The sequence below is a fragment of the Gadus macrocephalus genome, chromosome 8 (genome assembly GCF_031168955.1).
Source record: "Gadus macrocephalus chromosome 8, ASM3116895v1".
NCBI lineage: Eukaryota > Metazoa > Chordata > Actinopteri > Gadiformes > Gadidae > Gadus > Gadus macrocephalus.
The window spans coordinates 18,271,778-18,288,904 of NC_082389.1; the positions used below are offsets into that span (position 1 = coordinate 18,271,778).

At 41.9% G+C, this 17,127-nt stretch overlaps 1 protein-coding gene across 2 annotated transcripts; it reads right to left on the reverse strand.

Annotated features, from left to right (window-relative positions):
- Nucleotides 1-4,822: 4,822 nt before the first annotated feature.
- LOC132463492 (transferrin receptor protein 1-like) lies at nt 4,823-17,127 on the reverse strand. Of its 2 annotated transcripts, none has more exons than XM_060059719.1 (15): nt 17,060-17,127; nt 16,479-16,700; nt 16,064-16,186; nt 15,726-15,803; nt 15,174-15,313; nt 14,830-14,978; nt 14,383-14,502; nt 14,062-14,147; nt 13,481-13,544; nt 13,301-13,368; nt 12,140-12,183; nt 11,946-12,036; nt 11,351-11,572; nt 9,059-9,211; nt 4,823-8,705 (listed from the first exon to the last, which is right to left on the reverse strand). In XM_060059719.1, the coding sequence occupies exons 2-15, from the start codon at nt 16,611-16,613 to the stop codon at nt 8,463-8,465; spliced, it is 1,716 nt and encodes a 571-aa protein (XP_059915702.1). In that variant the 5' UTR covers nt 16,614-16,700; nt 17,060-17,127; the 3' UTR covers nt 4,823-8,462. The 2 variants fall into 2 exon arrangements, with proteins under 2 accessions (XP_059915702.1, XP_059915701.1); XM_060059718.1 differs by having other exon boundaries at nt 9,059-9,217.

The window sequence follows — 17,127 nt, forward strand, 5'->3', positions numbered from 1 at the left end:
CTATTTTACCGGCGCAAAAATTACTCTTGCGCCCGGCGCAAATCTAAAAAGGGTTGGTCTGAAGTAGCCTAATTACCCGTAGGGGTGGTTTGGGCGTAATGTGCAATAAACCAATGAGAGTGCCAGCTCCCATCCCCTTTAAGAGCCATGAGCGCATTTGAATCTGACGAGTTGATATTTTGACAGCGCGTCTGCAGTCTCCGAGACGGATGCACATGAATTTCAAACTTCAAATGGCTCAGTTTACTTTACTTTATTATGGATCCCCATTAGCACTTTTCTATTAGCTATTCTTCCTGGGGTCCTTCACACCCAAAAACACACAACATCATACACAACAACACTACAGATACACACATACATAGATAATAGTTCACTTACAAAAATTCAGAAGAATTTCAGAAATTACTAGTTTACAGTATTATGAATTGCATAATCAAGAGGGAGAAAAGGGTTAAAAACATACCCATTACAATGACTGTTCATTTGTGAACATAAATGTACTAATAGTACCAAAAACACAACACAACCACCACTGCTGTTATTCTATCATAGTTAAACACAGATCGAAACACATAAATTGACCTTTGACTTACAGTCAGCCATCTCAGACTATCTTGCTTGTCTTTTACATTAGTTCTGTAGGAACAATTTAATGCACAACGTGCTACTTTATTTTGAACAACTTGTAATTTCTTCAAGTCCTTCATTGAGGCACCAGACCAAATAACAAAACAATAATGAAGTTGTGACAGAGCAAGAGCATTTAAGACTTGTCTAATGACATCTGGTGGCAGACCCTTAGAAACTCTTCTTGTAACAGAGACTGCCCTTCCCATTTTGCTTACGATATTATCAACATGGCTGGACCAGGATAAAGTATGGTTGAGATTAATCCCCTAAAAGTTAGTCTCTTTTACTTGTTTGACGGAAATGTTGTTTATACTTAAATTCAATTTCGGTTCAGATGATAGTTGATACCTTGTACCAATCAATATAGACTTTGTCTTACCAACATTAAGTACAAGTTTGTTGGCCTCTATCCATCTTATTACTAAATGTAATTCATTATCTAAAATCGTATGTATTTCAACTGTATTTAATCCTGCTACATATATGGTAGAGTCATCAGCATACATTGAGATTTGATACTTTTGTAAAAGTAAAGGTAGGTCATTTATAAAAATTAAAAATAATAAGGGACCTAAACAGCTTCCCTGGGGGACTCCACAATTGACATGACTGAAATCTGAAAAACTACCATTAAAAAAAACTGTTTGCTTTCTGTTACTTAGGTAACTCTCCATCCAATTTAATCCAGTGCCTGTGAAACCATATTGCTTAAATGTATCTAGTAACAAAAAATGATCTATCAAATCAAAAGCTGCACTGAAATCAAGTAAAACAGCCCCCACCAGTCTTCCATTATCAATCTCGCATTGCCAATCATCGGTCATCTGTGTCAAGGCCGTGCATGTAGGCATGCTGATGTTCTGTATTTAAACCATTTACATCAAAGTAACGCTGTACTTGTTGAAAGATAATTCTCTCCATAATTTTCCTAAGGATGGTAGCAAGCTTATAGGACGACTATTTGTACCAGAAATGGTGTAGCTGCATATTTTGTAAGTGGAATGATTTTAGCTATCTTCCAAACCTGAGGACAAGTGCATTTCTCTATACTCAGATTAATAATATGACAAACAGGGACAGCACTGTGGTTGGGAATCAAGTTTAGGAATTTAACGTCTAAATTATCAACCCCTGGTGGTCTATTTTTGCATTTATTAAGCAGACACTCAACTTCATTAACTGTTACTTTTGCTAGCGAAAATGTACAGTTCTTGTTTTCCATGAAGTTTTTAATTAATGTGGTTGATGGATTCCTACTTCCTGGATTACTACATTCCACATTTTCTTTTGGTAATTTTCCGCATTATTTATTTTGTTCTTATGAAATAATTGTTTTTTCTTATTGTTTAGAGCTGTAACATAATTCCGTAACTTTCTATCAATTTGCCAGTCAGACTCCAAACTTGATATGATCGCTGATTTTTTAGCTTCATCTCTTAATCTCATCAAATCTCTCAATTCAGTGTCCAACCAGGGGGATCTTAAATTCCTTACCGTACGCTTCCTTATTGGGGCATGTTTGTCAATAACTCTTAAAAATAGTGTATTAAAGACTTCAAGTGCATCATCTGGATTGTCCTTATTCAGTACTTGCTTCCAGCATATATTTTTAACATCCTCATTAAATGTTTTCATTAATCTACTGTAGACTATTTTTGGTCCTGATTTTGGAACCTTTGCATTTCTTACACTCACTACAAAATTATGATCATTACACCCCACTGGTACGGATAATGTTTTAGAACATAAATAACTACAGTTTGTAAAAATATGATCAATGCATGTTTCACTTTTACTACCATCTCTTCTGATACAAACTCTCGTTGGTCTATCAACCATCTGAATCAAATTGCATGTTCTCGCAGTTGATTGTAACTTCTCCTTAAGTGAACAGTTAGACGAGTTCCAGTCAATATTGGTATCTCCTAATAAGTAAGTTTCATGACCCAGATCACATACTTGATCTAACATCAAACACATTTGATTCAGATAATCCACATTTGCACTTGGCGGTCTATATACACATCCTATAAGCAGAGGTGTTATATGAGGTCAATTAATTTGCAACCAAATCACTTCAATATCTGCAGCCATTAGATCAGGTCTCTTTTTCTCTGGAATATGATTCTGACATAAACTGCTACCCCCCTCCATTTAAATTTTTGTCCCTCCTAAAAATGTTGTTACCCTGAATACCCAGTACCTCATCATTAAATGTTTCATCCAGGTGGGTTTCTGATATTGCCAATAGATGAATACCTAGAGATAATAATTAAGCAACTTCTATTATTTTATCCCTCAGGCTACAGTGTGTGAGCCAATTTAAACCCTTTACTTGGTAGATTCATTGCAATCATAATAATCTTTGTTTTTAGCATTCAACTTCTTCCCTTTAGTTTGTGAACCATTAAACAAATAACATATAAACACATAACACACACATTCACACCGACTCACATGCAACCATACACATACAAATAAAATGTCATACATGCTGTAACCTGATATCCCCATCCCCCCAAACCCACTTAATATTAGCAGACACTAGAGACTGTTTTGGCTCCTTGAGTTGTCTTCAAAATCGAATGGAGCCAATAATAGCCAAAGGCCTAAGTATAAAAAAACTAAATAATTAGGCCAAATAATATGGCATAATTCACACATGGAATAGGGTTTTCTTCCACAATTTCAGAAATGCTGAGTCCTTAAATAATTTTCGGCAAATCAAACTTAACACACATATTATATGCGATAACTGTGGTTCTATTTAATGGTACAGGCAATACATTATAAACATAGTTTCTGATCAGTATTGTATGCATTATCGTTATCGACTTGTTTTCCTAATATGCATGTGTCCCCCGTTATTATACATTGCCATTGACTGTATTATGCGTTACGTGTTTAGTTTGCATATGTTTAAACAGATGGACGCACACACGTGCGCCTGCATTCATTAATTATTTTACACATACACACACGCGTGCCCGCATTCATTCATTCTTTTTAATACTCACTCGCGGTAAAACAATGTTCTCTCACGATCAAATACTCATCAATCCTAAAAGTTATGGACATGACACAATGTCTGTGTCAAGAAAATGTGTTTGCTGTACGGTGTTTGTAGATGCATTGATTTAAAAGTACAACTTATTACCGCTGTATCAGCTGTTCTTTCCCAAATAATTTACCAAGAATGTGTGGTTAGGTAGATGAAAGAAGCAAAGTGTATGCGCGAGGTGCACAAGCAACATTATGTATGCGCCCTTAAAATAGCATCTGAACAACGGGCCACTGACTTTAAACCAGGTACTTCCTGGTTTGTGGCGCAAGTGATTTCTGAAACTGCTAAATAGCACCAGGGAACGTTTGCGCCAGAACACGCCTCCTCCTTTCGCCGAACCACCCCTTGGGGCGCAAGATCATTCCCTAATTTACCAATGCGTGGCGCAGGAGGGAAAAGAACGCTCTGCGCCTGTTGCAAACTGGCAACGACACATGCGCCAGCAAGAAAGTCAATTGCGCCGGATGCAAGATAGGGCCCATGAAGTTATATTATGACGGACTAACTTAAAACTAAACTCTGTATAATATTTTTTTATTTTTAAAATGACCAGAAATAGAGGTCCACACTTGAAAACCGATAGTCCCCAGTTGGTAATGTAAGTGTGTGTGTGGTAGTAATTTGGAAAGGTATGTTATTGACCTTATTCTTTCACATCTAGTTCATCTAAATAAGATCACTAAATGATGAGGTCTGTACCGTTGGAATCCTTTGAGTCTTAGCTTTCATTCACAATTTCCAGCCTAACTATAGACAAAAAAACGCCCAAATAAACCAAAAAATAGTATAGTGCAGGATCTTTACCAAATCTACTCTGCCCTAACAAAATCTATGCATTAACCTTTCATTTGTCTAATTGTGTGTTTTGTTTAGTGTATGGATCAATATCTTCAAGTATTTAATTAATATAATTATTTTTGTCTGAAGTCAACATATGTATTTTCTTTATGTTCTGAACATCATTATATTTATTTTGTTATTTGATTAAAGATTGTCTATGAATGGTCTAGAGAATGAAGGGTGCTGTATAAATAAACTTGCATTGCCTAGTCATTAGCATTGGTTTATGAATTGTCAACTAAATGTGAGTGTGTAGCCTAAATCATGAAAAGAGTCAACACAGGGTACCTTATGACCATTTATTTGAACGACAGAAATGAGAACAAACGGCAATGAGCAGCGAATAGTATCAGAAAAAAATTACTGTTTGAGAAATGTTTTGAAACAAATCAAGATTTTCAAAGTAATAATAATAATGAGATAATTTGTAAAGAAACAAATAAGCAAAGTTATGAAGGGCAATTAGAATTACTTTTCAATATGTCATAACAATTTCAATTAAAGTTAATACACATGTTTATTGTGACTACATAAATATTTGAAGGTCAAGATTTTCAAATCAAGTGGTACAGATTCTGTGCAGTTCTATTAAATTACTTTTTTATTTTTTCCGACGTCACAAATTAGGTTGAAAATCCTGAACCATGCAGGCAATTATGTTGGCCATCTTTAAAACTATTCAACAGTTGTATTTTGTCCACTTGTTGTGTGAACAAAGTGCATTTATCTGACGCCAGATTTGGCTTCATTGCCTTCATACCTTTCACAAGGGTGTGGTGGTGTGTGCATGTGTGTGTGTGTGGGGGGGGGGGGGGTATAAAAGAAGCGATCTTCTAATAATCACTGTTTCAATTGACTTAATATGAAATTAGTTTTAACCTTGGTAAAGATAGAATGTTACACAACCTTAGACACATTTTGGTTCAAGCAAAAAAAAATAAACATATATATTAATCTATCAAAAGCAACTGGGGTGGAGGGAGATAGATTGAAAGCACTAATGTGATTTTTCAAACAGTGTCATCATAATCATGAAAGACGTCAGCTATTTAAGAGCTCTACATAATGCAGACTTGACCGAAAAAAGAAATAAAAAAAATCTAAATGAAAAAAGGCACACATAAGACTACCATCAGAAAAGCAACATAAACGTTTTAACCAAACGAAACAAAACACATTTATATCTGATCTGCATCATTTGGACCACCCGCACATTTGAGAGACACAGCCTTCTCGATAAGCCCGCCAACCACAACCAACAGTTGGAACCAATGTGGGCGTCATGGGATTTGTTCGGTGATTTGATTTGAAAATACAAACACACCCCGATCCCAATGGAAACTGACGCCTTAACGCCTGCAGCCCCATAGAAGAAGCACAAGGGAGGAGGAGGAACCGGCGGTTGGGACTGGAAATAAGACTTCTGAAATGCGGCACGACCCATTACCAAGACTACTCTTCACAATAGACACCAATCTTTGGTGCCGGTTTGAAGAAGCCCGAAAGTGTTATCAGGGGCGCTATTCATGGATCATGTGGCCACGGTTGTTTATGCCACAAAATAATTTGTGCCCTTCTGGGAACCTGCCACTGTTTGCGTCTTACAAGTCTTCTTACGCCCATCCGAGACCTCCGAGTTAAACACAGATAAAAACGACAACTAACTGGTGATGTTAATGACAATGACAATTTGTGTATTTTATGGTGCCGTTACTGTTATATACAGAAATTATGGGAAACACTGTTCCCGATAATACAAAACATACACTCCCCTACAGTGAAATATGGAGGACACTGCCTCCGATATGGATTAACACTGGTAGGCAAAAACTACCTTTTTTTCCTTCACATTATGGAAGACACTGCTCCCGATAACGTCTTCAGGATTAGAAGTATACATGCCCCCGAGAGAGCGGTACTCGCAGGGCACCTGGGGAGCCTCCAACTGTACTGGGGCAGGATGTCTCTGACCCCAAAACCCCCAACCAACCGGACTACTGGATGTTCAACCAAGTGGAGATCCAAACTGAAGGTTTTCTTATGCCAACCTCTGCAAGGGCCACAATTGGTAAGAGCGGTTGAATTTGACAGATTGGTGGTTTGACTACGGCATGATGGGCTGGGCGGTTTGCCGTGATTGGGCAGTTGGCCTTGACAGGTGCATCTGGCCGCCTATCAGAAGACAGGTATACTTCTTGAAGCAGATGCTGCTTTTGTCATTTCGACAGTATAACTGTCATAATTATGGAAGGCACTGCTCCCGATAATTATATATTACATATAAAAAGATCAATAAAAAATAGCACTATTTATAGTGATCCCTGCCACTGATAAACAAGCAATAAAAAATAGCACTATTTATAGTGAACCCTGCCACTGATAAATAAATAACAAAAATAAATACAGGTATGGTTTTCTGATTCAGACTTTCAGCTGGATTTTAGAAAAATGGACTATGGGACTTTGCACTTGGGTCAGCAAGTGGCCATTTAAGACAATCTTCAAAGGAGACTAACGTGAGAGTGATAAATGGCTACCTATTTTTGTTGTTGACTGCAGGCAGCTATATCCGATTGTCTTGATTGGTTGACCATTCTAGCGGTCTGGTAACTTTTGACTCCAACACAAAACGGTGTATTTTAGCACAATGGTACATTAAGCCTTGTCAGATACAAAACGACAAGGTGTGAATGCAATTAAAAGATCTATACAACATCAGTAGATATGACAGCAGTTGTTGATCGCAAAGAAATTACGTTCTGTAAACAATAAAGAAATCGAACCAGTGCTTATTTTGCGATTTGTCCTGCTGTGCAAAAATTGATGTTTCCTCAAGACTGAGTGAAAGCACATCAGATAAATTACATCTTATTCAGTTAAAGTCAAAATCACAGACTTTGAGTTTACATCCGTATTGTAGAGGTGATCATTAGGTTTAACGCCCTCACAGTGGAATATCCTTAACCTAAACTCATTTGGAGGCCAATTCCAATTCATCATTTCAATTTGGCATTGTGGAGTTTGTGAAAACAAAAAGGGAAACAATATATTAGAAGTTAATCAGGGTGTTGGGAGTGTAGAAATCAATATTAGGATGAGCATCAAATGATGAACATCAAATGACCAATTGCGTTAAGACTGCCCTACAACTGTTGTGTCCATTTACAGGGACATCATCTGCAGATCTAAAAGCTGCCAGTTCTGCGTGATGGGACTGTCACACCAAAATTGTACCAGGGGGCGAAGATTGTACCGGCTACGTAATCCGCGTTCGAAACATTACGTTGGACGCGATTGTCCGTTGCCAGGCGGGTTCCAAAAAACATTGGCGCTCATGTTGCCAAAGACGAAATAACATAATACAGTTAACACTTGTTTTTACTTTATATTTGTATTGTATTGAATTTAGTTAGTAAACTGAGTGTTTAAAGTTTATCATCGTCTAGCTAGCTTGCTGTTTTAATAGACTCAGTTTACGAGCTAAATGCGATTAAACAATTAAATACAATACAAATACAAAGTTAGAAACGCTAATAAATGTCATTTGTAAAATAAGTTAGCTATCAAATGTTATTTCGTCTTGTGACGCTCAATGAATGAGCCCGAATGTTCGCGAATGAACCTTCCTACGTCATCGTTCGACGCGATCTTCCGTTGCCAGGCAGGTTTGGAATTTTCCAACGCGGATTACGTAGGCGGTACAATTTTCGCCCCCGGTACAATTTTGGTGTGACAGGACCAACGTGGTGGGACCAACCGCGTGGTGGGACCTACTTGTGGTGGGACTACCGCGTGGTGGGACCTACCGCGTGCTGGGACCTACAGCTTTGAGGGGCCCATCACGTGGTAGGTCCTACCACTGGTTTTGGTTGGTACCAACACGTGGTCAGGGCCCAGCCATGTGCAGGACGGGGGTGGGCGTGGTCTAGATCTCATTATCCAGAGACCAGACATCCCCCGCTAGCGAGTTTGCGCAGCCCTGGAGGGTCCAGGTGGCCAGGGCCAGCTCGGTCTTGAAGGTGTCGACGTCGACTACGGAGCTCTTGAGCCGGAAGGCCTCCAGCTGATCCACGATTGCCTTGAATGTGTGCTGGCCGGAGCCTATGAAGATGTGCCTGAAGGGGCTGTCCCGCGGGGACACATAGGGGGACAGCAGGTTCCTCTCCACCTGGGGACACGTTCCATGGGGTCTGTTACATGGGGTCATTCGGCAAACTTTGTCCAAAGCCACAAACAATTGAAATTGGACTGGCTTCAAAAATAAAAATAAAAACATGAAATTTGTCTTGGGTATATAAGGTGGGAAATGCCTTTGGGAAAAAATAACCCAAAATACGACAGGATCGTCTTGGGAGTTTATCTTCAAATCAGTCTGAGCGACACGAAAAATATTCAGCTTAGAATTGTGAGATCTGACCAGGGAAACTGTACATTGCCCATTGGTCTGATTTATAAATCCAGTTCAGTTCCCCTGCTCTGTGCGGGTGGGGCGGGGGGGTGGGGGGTGGGGGGGGGTCTCACCTGCATGAGGCGGTCGTTGATTTCACGGCACATTTCCGGGTCATGCAGCTCGCTGTCACGGATGAAGACCATCAGGTCGCTCATGGCCCGGCTGAATGAGCCCGACGCCCCCTGGAGCCAGTCGGGGGTCACCTCCTTGGGCAGCATGGGGGACTGTCCCTGAACACACACACACACACACACACACACTTTGAGTACGTGGTTTGAGAATTCCCTTGAGGCTGTTCTTCTATTAAACGTCCATTAATATACATTAATTATAATAATAATCAAAGTAGTATCATTATTTCGACTCCATCTTGCCCCACTATCCGGACTGTAATACCCATGCACACATAGGATATGTATTAAATAGGGATGCACCGAATATTCGGCCACCGAACATGTTCGGCCGAAAATGGCCCAAAACATAATGTTCGGTTTCGGCCAAAGGAGTAAAAAGGCCGAACATAATACACCGAACATAAGAAAAACAAAAAAAACAAAACAAAACGTTTTACTCATTTATTTAAAGGTACATCGTGCTTAAATTCTTGCTATAATGTCTGCTGGAATGTTAGAAAACGTTCAGTATTAAATAAATATTTTGTATCAAATTTGTATTTGATTTTTTTTATAGAAAAGCAAGACAAAAAAGTTTATAAAGGACATTTAATTGTTTGATTTATGCAATGGTGAAAAATTAAAGCAAAAAGAATGAAAAACATTAAAAGCCACATTCGGTATTCGGTTTCGGCCTTCGGCCAACTGTTTCAGTATATTCGGTTTCGGTTTCGGCCAAGAATTTTCATTTCGGTGCATCCCTAGTATTAAAGTCTCAGATGACATTAAGTCGCACTATAAACAAAATCTTTGCCAATTAACACTTGGGGCCCTATTTTAACGGTCTGAAACGCAAGTGGGAAGCGCAAAGCGCAAGTAGCTTTGTGGGCGGTTCTACGGCGCTATCGCTATTTTACAGGCGGATAAATTACACTTGCGTCGCGGCGCAAGTGTCAAAAGGGTTGGTCTGAAGCAGCCTAGTTACCCGTAGGTGTGGTTTGGGCGTAACGTCCAACAAACCAATGAGAGTGCCAGCTCCCATCCCCTTTAAGAGCCATGAGCGCATTTGAATCGGACGAGTTGATATTTTGACAGCGCGTCTGCAGTCTCCGATGAGACAGATGCACATGAATTTCAAACTGCAAATGGCTCAGTTTATTGCCAAATAATATGGCCTAATTCACACATGGAATAAGGGGTTTTCTTCCACAACTTCAGAAATACTGAGTCCTCAAATAAATTTCGGCAAAGAAAACGTATATGATATAACATATGATATGCGGTAACTGTGGTTCTATTTAATGATATACGCAATACATTATAAACATTGTTTCTTATCAGTATTGTATGCTATCCTAATATGCATGTGTCTCCGCGGTAATAGACATTGCCATTGATTGTATTATGCGTTACGTGTTTAGTTTGCGTGTGTTTAAACAGAGCACACACGCGCGCCCGCATTCATTCATTATTTTTAACACTCACTCGCGGTAAAACAATGTTTTTCACGATCAAATACTCATCAATCCTAAAAGTTATGGGCATGTAGGCCTACACGATGTCTCTGTCAAGAAAATATGTGTTTGCTGTATGGTGTTAGCAGATGCATTGATTTAAAAGTACAACTTATTACCGCTGCATCAGCTGTTCTTTCCCAAATAATTTACCAAGAATGTGCGGCTAGGTAGATGGGAGAAGCAAAGTGTATGCGCGAGGTGCACAAGCAATCCGCATGCATCGCATGCGCATGTATGCATGCGCCCTTAAAATAGCATCTGAACAACGCGTCACTGACTTTAAACCAGGTATTTCCTGGTCAGTAGCGCAATGGTATTCAGAAACAGCAAAATACCGTTTACGCCAGAACACGCCTCCTCCTTCCACCGAACCGCCCCTTGGGGCGCATGATCAATCCCTAATTTACCGGCGAGTGGCGGTGGTGGGTAAAGAACGCTCTGCGCCAGTTGTAAACTAGCAACGACACATGCGCCAGTGACTAAGTCACTTGCGCCGGATGCAAGATAGGGCCCTTGGTGTCTTTGATATTGCTATATTTGTAATGCCTATGACTGGCCTTAATTTAGCACGCACACGCACACACACACACACACACACACACACACACACACACACACACACACACACACACACACACACCACTACCCTATCCTCGTTGTAGAAGAGATACACACAGGAAAAGCACAGTGTTAAACAAATCATCAACATGGCGGTTCACAAACACACACGGACCATCTGGAGGATGAGCACTTTGCGGGTGATGTCGGCCGTGTAGACGGTGATGAGCTGGTCGTAGCCCTGCAGGTCGAAGCTCAGCAGGTAGTCGTGCACCAAGCGCAGGGTCATCTGACCGGCCACCTGGGCGGCGGCCAGCGCCAGCTGGGACACCTGGTGTGACGTGGCCTTTGACAGCTGCTCCTGGGTGTCCAGCGGGGTGTCCAAGTACGGGTAGTCCTGGGGGGAGAATTTTACTGAGATCACGTACATCTATCAACAGACTTCTTTGTTCAATTAAAAAATTGCTCGGGAAGTGTAAATGTGTCTCGTATTTCCATTCAAAAGATCTTTAGAGGCATGGAAAAGAGAGACAGGATGGTGATCAGGGTGAAACACTGTAGAGAGAAGTGGCTGCACAAATACTAATAATTAAACGACAAATGACATACTTGGAAAATCAGGAAATTGCAGAGGCAGGATAGTTTAATGACTAGGTTGTTCGACTAAACACCAAATTATCAGTCAAGTTGTGCTGTCCAAGTCATAAAGACAAGCCAAGGTTCTCTTCCCTAGTTTCAAAGGATGGCTGCACTGGAACCACAAAACTTACAGAAGTGCCGGTAAATCTGAACGAGATGGAGGGAATTCCTGAGAAGGCGAGGAAAGGAAAGGCAGCATCTGACATCTGCATGGGCTGCAGGCTGAGAGAAAACAGGAGGGCACACATGAACCACAAAACATAACCACATGTTCTAATAGGGTAACACCATATGGCGAGGATGGTAGAAGTGATAGACCAATTACTTTGCTTCCCACTGCATTTTCGCCCCCTCCTTGATCGGACTCAACTGTAAGACACAAGGTAGAAAGGTAGGCAAGACGGGTCAGTGAACAGATAGGCCAGACAGGTCAGTCAGCAGGTAGGCCAGACAGGTCAGTAAGCAGGTAGGCCAGACCCATTTTGGGGGGGAATTTAGATGCCGGCAAGGTGGTAAATCGTAAAACAATCTTTTTAGTTTAGCTAACTTCTAATAGAGTAGTATTTATCCTTCCACCAAATTTGTATCGGGTGCCAAATTTGTACCGCCTGCGTAATCAGTTGTCCGTTGCCAGGCAACGGACAACAGATTACGTAAGGGATTGTCCGTTGCCAGGCAGGTTTAAAAAAACAATCGCGCTCATGTTGCCAAAGACGAAATAATATAATACAGATAACGGATGGCTAGATAACACTTGTTTTTACTTTATATTTGTATTGTATTTAATTGTTTAATCGAATTTAGCTAGTAAACTGAGTGTTTAAAGCAGGTTTCAAAAAACATTCGCGCTCATGTTGCCAAAGACGAAATAACATAATACAGATAACGGATCGCTAGATGACACTTGTTTTTACTTTATATTTGTATTGCATTTTAATTGTTTAATCGAATTTAGCTAGTAAACTGAGTGTTTAAAGTGTATCATAGTCTAGCTAGCTTGTGTTAATTAAATTTCCTTAATTTAATTTAGATAATAGATTATAGGTAATAGATGGATAGATAATAGATGGGTAGATTTTTGAGCAGGCATTTACTAACTGGTAAATGTTTTTTATTATTATTATTCACTTAATCCCCATAACATTTAGCTATTACTGTTTAGGGAAATAGATAAATACAATACAATACAAATATAAAGTTAGGAACGCTAATAAATGTAATGTCTTGTCGCGCTCAATGAACGAGTTTGCGAATGTTCTTGAACCTTCCCAAGTCATTTGACGCGATCGTCCGTTGCCAGGCAGGTTTGGAATGAATTACGTATGGATTACGTAGGCGGTACAAATTTGGCACCCGGTATAAATTTGGTGTGACAGAGCCATCACATGCATCTCTATTATTCTGATCATTTTAAACTCGTTTCACTTTCTTTAAGAACTCTGTTTGGTGTTTTGGGCTGTATAACCTGGTTTGGTTTGAAGCTCACCTCCTTCATGGTGCGCTTTACCAGGGACTGCAGCAAGTGGCTCGCGGAGGCATTGAACTTATCGGAACCTGGAAGATAAGGAAAGGGGTACGTTTTAAACCACAGGAGGACTTCTACCACTTTTAAATGAAATTGACAGCACGATTGACCCCTGGCCTCAGGGGCAACACACACACACACCTGTCACAACACCGTCCAAGCTAATGTACGAGAAGGCCTTCATGCTCAGAGAGGCCAGGTAACCCTGTGCACACAAATAGACAGTGGTGAGACATCACACAAAATATGCTCAACAAGAATAATCACCCCGGCTGGAGAGCTTTCTCTAAATCCAGTTTAGTATTTTTGCAAAACACTTTTGGATTTTTAACAAGGCACAAGTCCTCTTAATTGCATTATATTTTGTACAATTACCGTAATTTTCGGACTATAAGCCGCGCAGTTTTTCCCATTTTTAGATTCTGCGGCTTATATAACGGTGCGGCTAATCTATGGATTTTTTTTTATGGTGTTTTTTTCTGGAACGAGTATTCGAATATTCGCTCGGAAAAAACCAACGAGTATTCGAAGCCTGAAAAAAAGGCATTCGGGCCAGCCCTAATGGTAATTAAACATTAAAACACCTGCGGCTTATAGTCCAGTGCGGCTTGTATATATACACATCATTCAATTTAGCTGCTGCGGCTTATACTCCGGTGCGCCTTATAGTGCGGAAAATACGGTACTGATATAACTTCCTGCTCATTGGATGCAATTCCTACCTCGAGCCACTCTGTGGAGCCAACGTTCCCATAATCACCGGCACTCCAGCTGGCAAACACAATGCTTCTCCTTGGCCGGAAGCCCCCTGACACGCAGGGAATAGAAGGCCAGGTCAAATATCGGATTATTATTTCAACACTAAAACTGCAATAGGTTGCAGCTCACTTGACATAACACACACACACACACACACACACACACACACACACACACACACACACACACACACACACACACACACACACACACACACACACACACACACACACACACACTTCGCTTCACTGTGCGAAGCTTTCAGAGTGGCGAGCGTGACTCACGGTGCTTCACCATGGTGGAGATGGAGCGGGCGAGCTCAACCAGGACACTGGTGCCCACCGTGGACTTGGCAAAGCCGGTGCCCCAGGCGTCCCTCTGAGCCCCCAGGATGATGTAACGGTCTGCGAGCAAAGGGAGGACCGCTCAGGGGAGGGTGGCCGTTGACATGATTTTTGTAATCCATTTCTCTAGTAGCGCTAGTTACTCTAGTAGCGCTAGTTACTCTAGTAGCGCTAGTTACTCTAGTAGCGCTGGTAACTTGTGTTGCAGTTTTCTTTAGCATTTCATCCAAAGAGACACTGATGCATGACATTCAGGAGCGGGTCATGGGTAAAGACTCTTGGCCATGGCTTGCTACTTGAAATTGGAGATTCAACCCCCAGTCCATTGCACCCTAGACACTTGACTACCAACAGGCTGAGACCAGTAGAGAGTGTTCAGAGACAGACCTGGGTCCACAAGGCCCTTGATGACGCCCAAGATGTTGTGGATCTTCTTCTCCACCAGCACGTTGTTGACCTCCACCGTAACCACGTCATTGTCTCCCAGGCGGATCACGTCGCGCCACTCACTGGGTGGCGCGTGTCCCCCCAGACTTCTGTAGTAGGGACACAGACCATGCTTTAGTGCGAGTCTGGCGCACGCGCGCGCGCACACACACACACACACACACACACACACACACACACACACACACACACACACACACACACACACACACACACACACACACACACACACACACACACACACACACACACACACACACACACACACACACACACACACACACCCCATGATGCGTTGGGCCAGTTTCCAGGAGATGGTCTGGGCGAGGATGGAGGGCAGGCCGGACGACTGGACTGCGGCGAACCGTGTGTGGTTGAAGGAAGGGAAGCCGGGGCTGTATGGGTCTCCCGAGCCCAAGTGGACCTGGATAGGTAGAGAACACACATTTAGACCCAAGATGGGTGTTCAGGTCAAGCCTAAGAAACCGCTGTCCCTAACCTTTGAAATTGGAGTTACAGGGGCCGACCCATAGGGTCTCCAAACCTGGGCCATGGCTTAACCTACTATATTGCACCAAAAAGACCCAATTACATATCTGTTCTTCTAAATGTGCAGAGGGTCAGACTGAAAGCGATCCAGAAAACTGGTGCTGAATTAGTAATATACAAGATTCCAAACCAAAGTGAATCTATCAAAATATTGTCGCCAATTTTCCCAGCCTCTAGTTTACATTTCCATGGAATTGGAGCCTGCATTGTGTAGTCATGCCGTTACATACATTACAGCCTTTCCTTCGGTCATGCCAATAGGATTACATTCAAACCAAAGGGCTTACGTGTCCATAGAGCTCGTTGATGTCCGTGTCTCCATATATGAGCACAGCAGAAACATTCCACCTGGCAGCATTGGCAACCTATAGGCAGGGAGAGAGAGTAGATATACATGAGGAGTCAAGTCAACCGGGAATCACCGAATACAAAGACAGGACCTGCCCTGACTTTACTATTACTACTACTACTACTAGACAGACACTTAATTATTCCGCATTCTTTCTATTAATTGCCTTTGTAAAGTTTACAACTTGTTAAGAGTGTCTTGAAAAGTTACATAAAATGTTTTATCTGTGTGTAGAAAACTACACTAGCAACACACTCTGAATCCCAGAGACCTCACCTTGTCAGCAAAGCTGATCTTGCCAGCCTTCACCAGCACAACCCTCCCACTCAGAACTATATTGAAGTCCTTCAGCATCTTGAAGTCATCCATCCGGCCGTAGTAAGCGTAGAGAATGGCGCCCTACACACACGCCACACACACACACAACACACACAGAAAGTCAAGCGGAAGATACCACAACCTTGAGCCGGACACGTCACAACTGCCCTTGTGAAAAGAGTGACAACTGAAAAAGTTTGTATCCATAGAAGTTGAAACATGCAACATTTGCCGTGGGTCCTCTAGCATTCCATAAATAAAAAGTATGATTAACAACAAAGACACATCTTCCACAGGAAGAGGATATTTTCAGAATAGAGAACAACACCAGACAGCATCCATACTAGGGAGAGGGTTGACACACTGCACTCACGGTGACATTCCCCGTGGCGCTGTAGGAGAGGAAGCCGGTTTGTTTCTCGGTCACCCCGTTGAAGGTGACCTGGTTGGGCTTGCGGGCGTCGGGCTCCTGGACCCTGACAAAGTGCTCGTCGCTCCACGGATGCATGGAGTAGCCTTAAACCTGCTCAGAACCTTGGTGGCCAGCGCCTCGTCCCCGGGGCTGCCGGCTCGGTGGCTGGCGCTGCCCAAGTCCCTGAGGAGAAGAGTGGCACAGAAAGAGCCGCTAACGCTTGTCCTGCACCGACGTTCAGCACCATTGCCCATCATTGTAAAAGTTTGAGTAAAATCTGCCAGTTATCTGGAAATGTTTTCATCAACAAAATTAAAAAAAAATCCTAAAATCGTTTGCATTTTTCCTTTAGACAGGAAATATCAGCAAACTGATTTCCCTGCTTAGTTGTTCCTTAGACATATCGTGAAGTATCGTTGTAGGATTGCCTAACAATATTTAGATTATTGCAGAATCGCTGCATGGCGATATTATCGGTATGGCGGGCCGTGTGGGACGTGCCTTGAGGTGCCCTGTGATTCCCTCCCAGACTTGGGGCTCACCTGAAGGCCTGGTCCAGCTTGTCGGCGCTCAGCTGCTCCGCCAGGAGGCTCTTGACGTCCACCCAGTC

Bases quoted from the DNA above. Each gene is read 5' to 3' on its own strand.
- LOC132463492 (XM_060059718.1), bottom strand. From the start codon at position 16,613: ATGCATCCGTGGAGCGACGAGCACTTTGTCAGGGTCCAGGAGCCCGAC. The intron at 15,804-16,063 runs GTGAGGTCTCTG...CCCTGCCTATAG, and splicing joins AGATCAGCTTTGCTGACAAG to GTTGCCAATGCTGCCAGGTG. The intron at 12,037-12,139 runs GTAATTGGTCTA...GTTTTCTCTCAG, and splicing joins AAAATGCAGTGGGAAGCAAA to CCTGCAGCCCATGCAGATGT.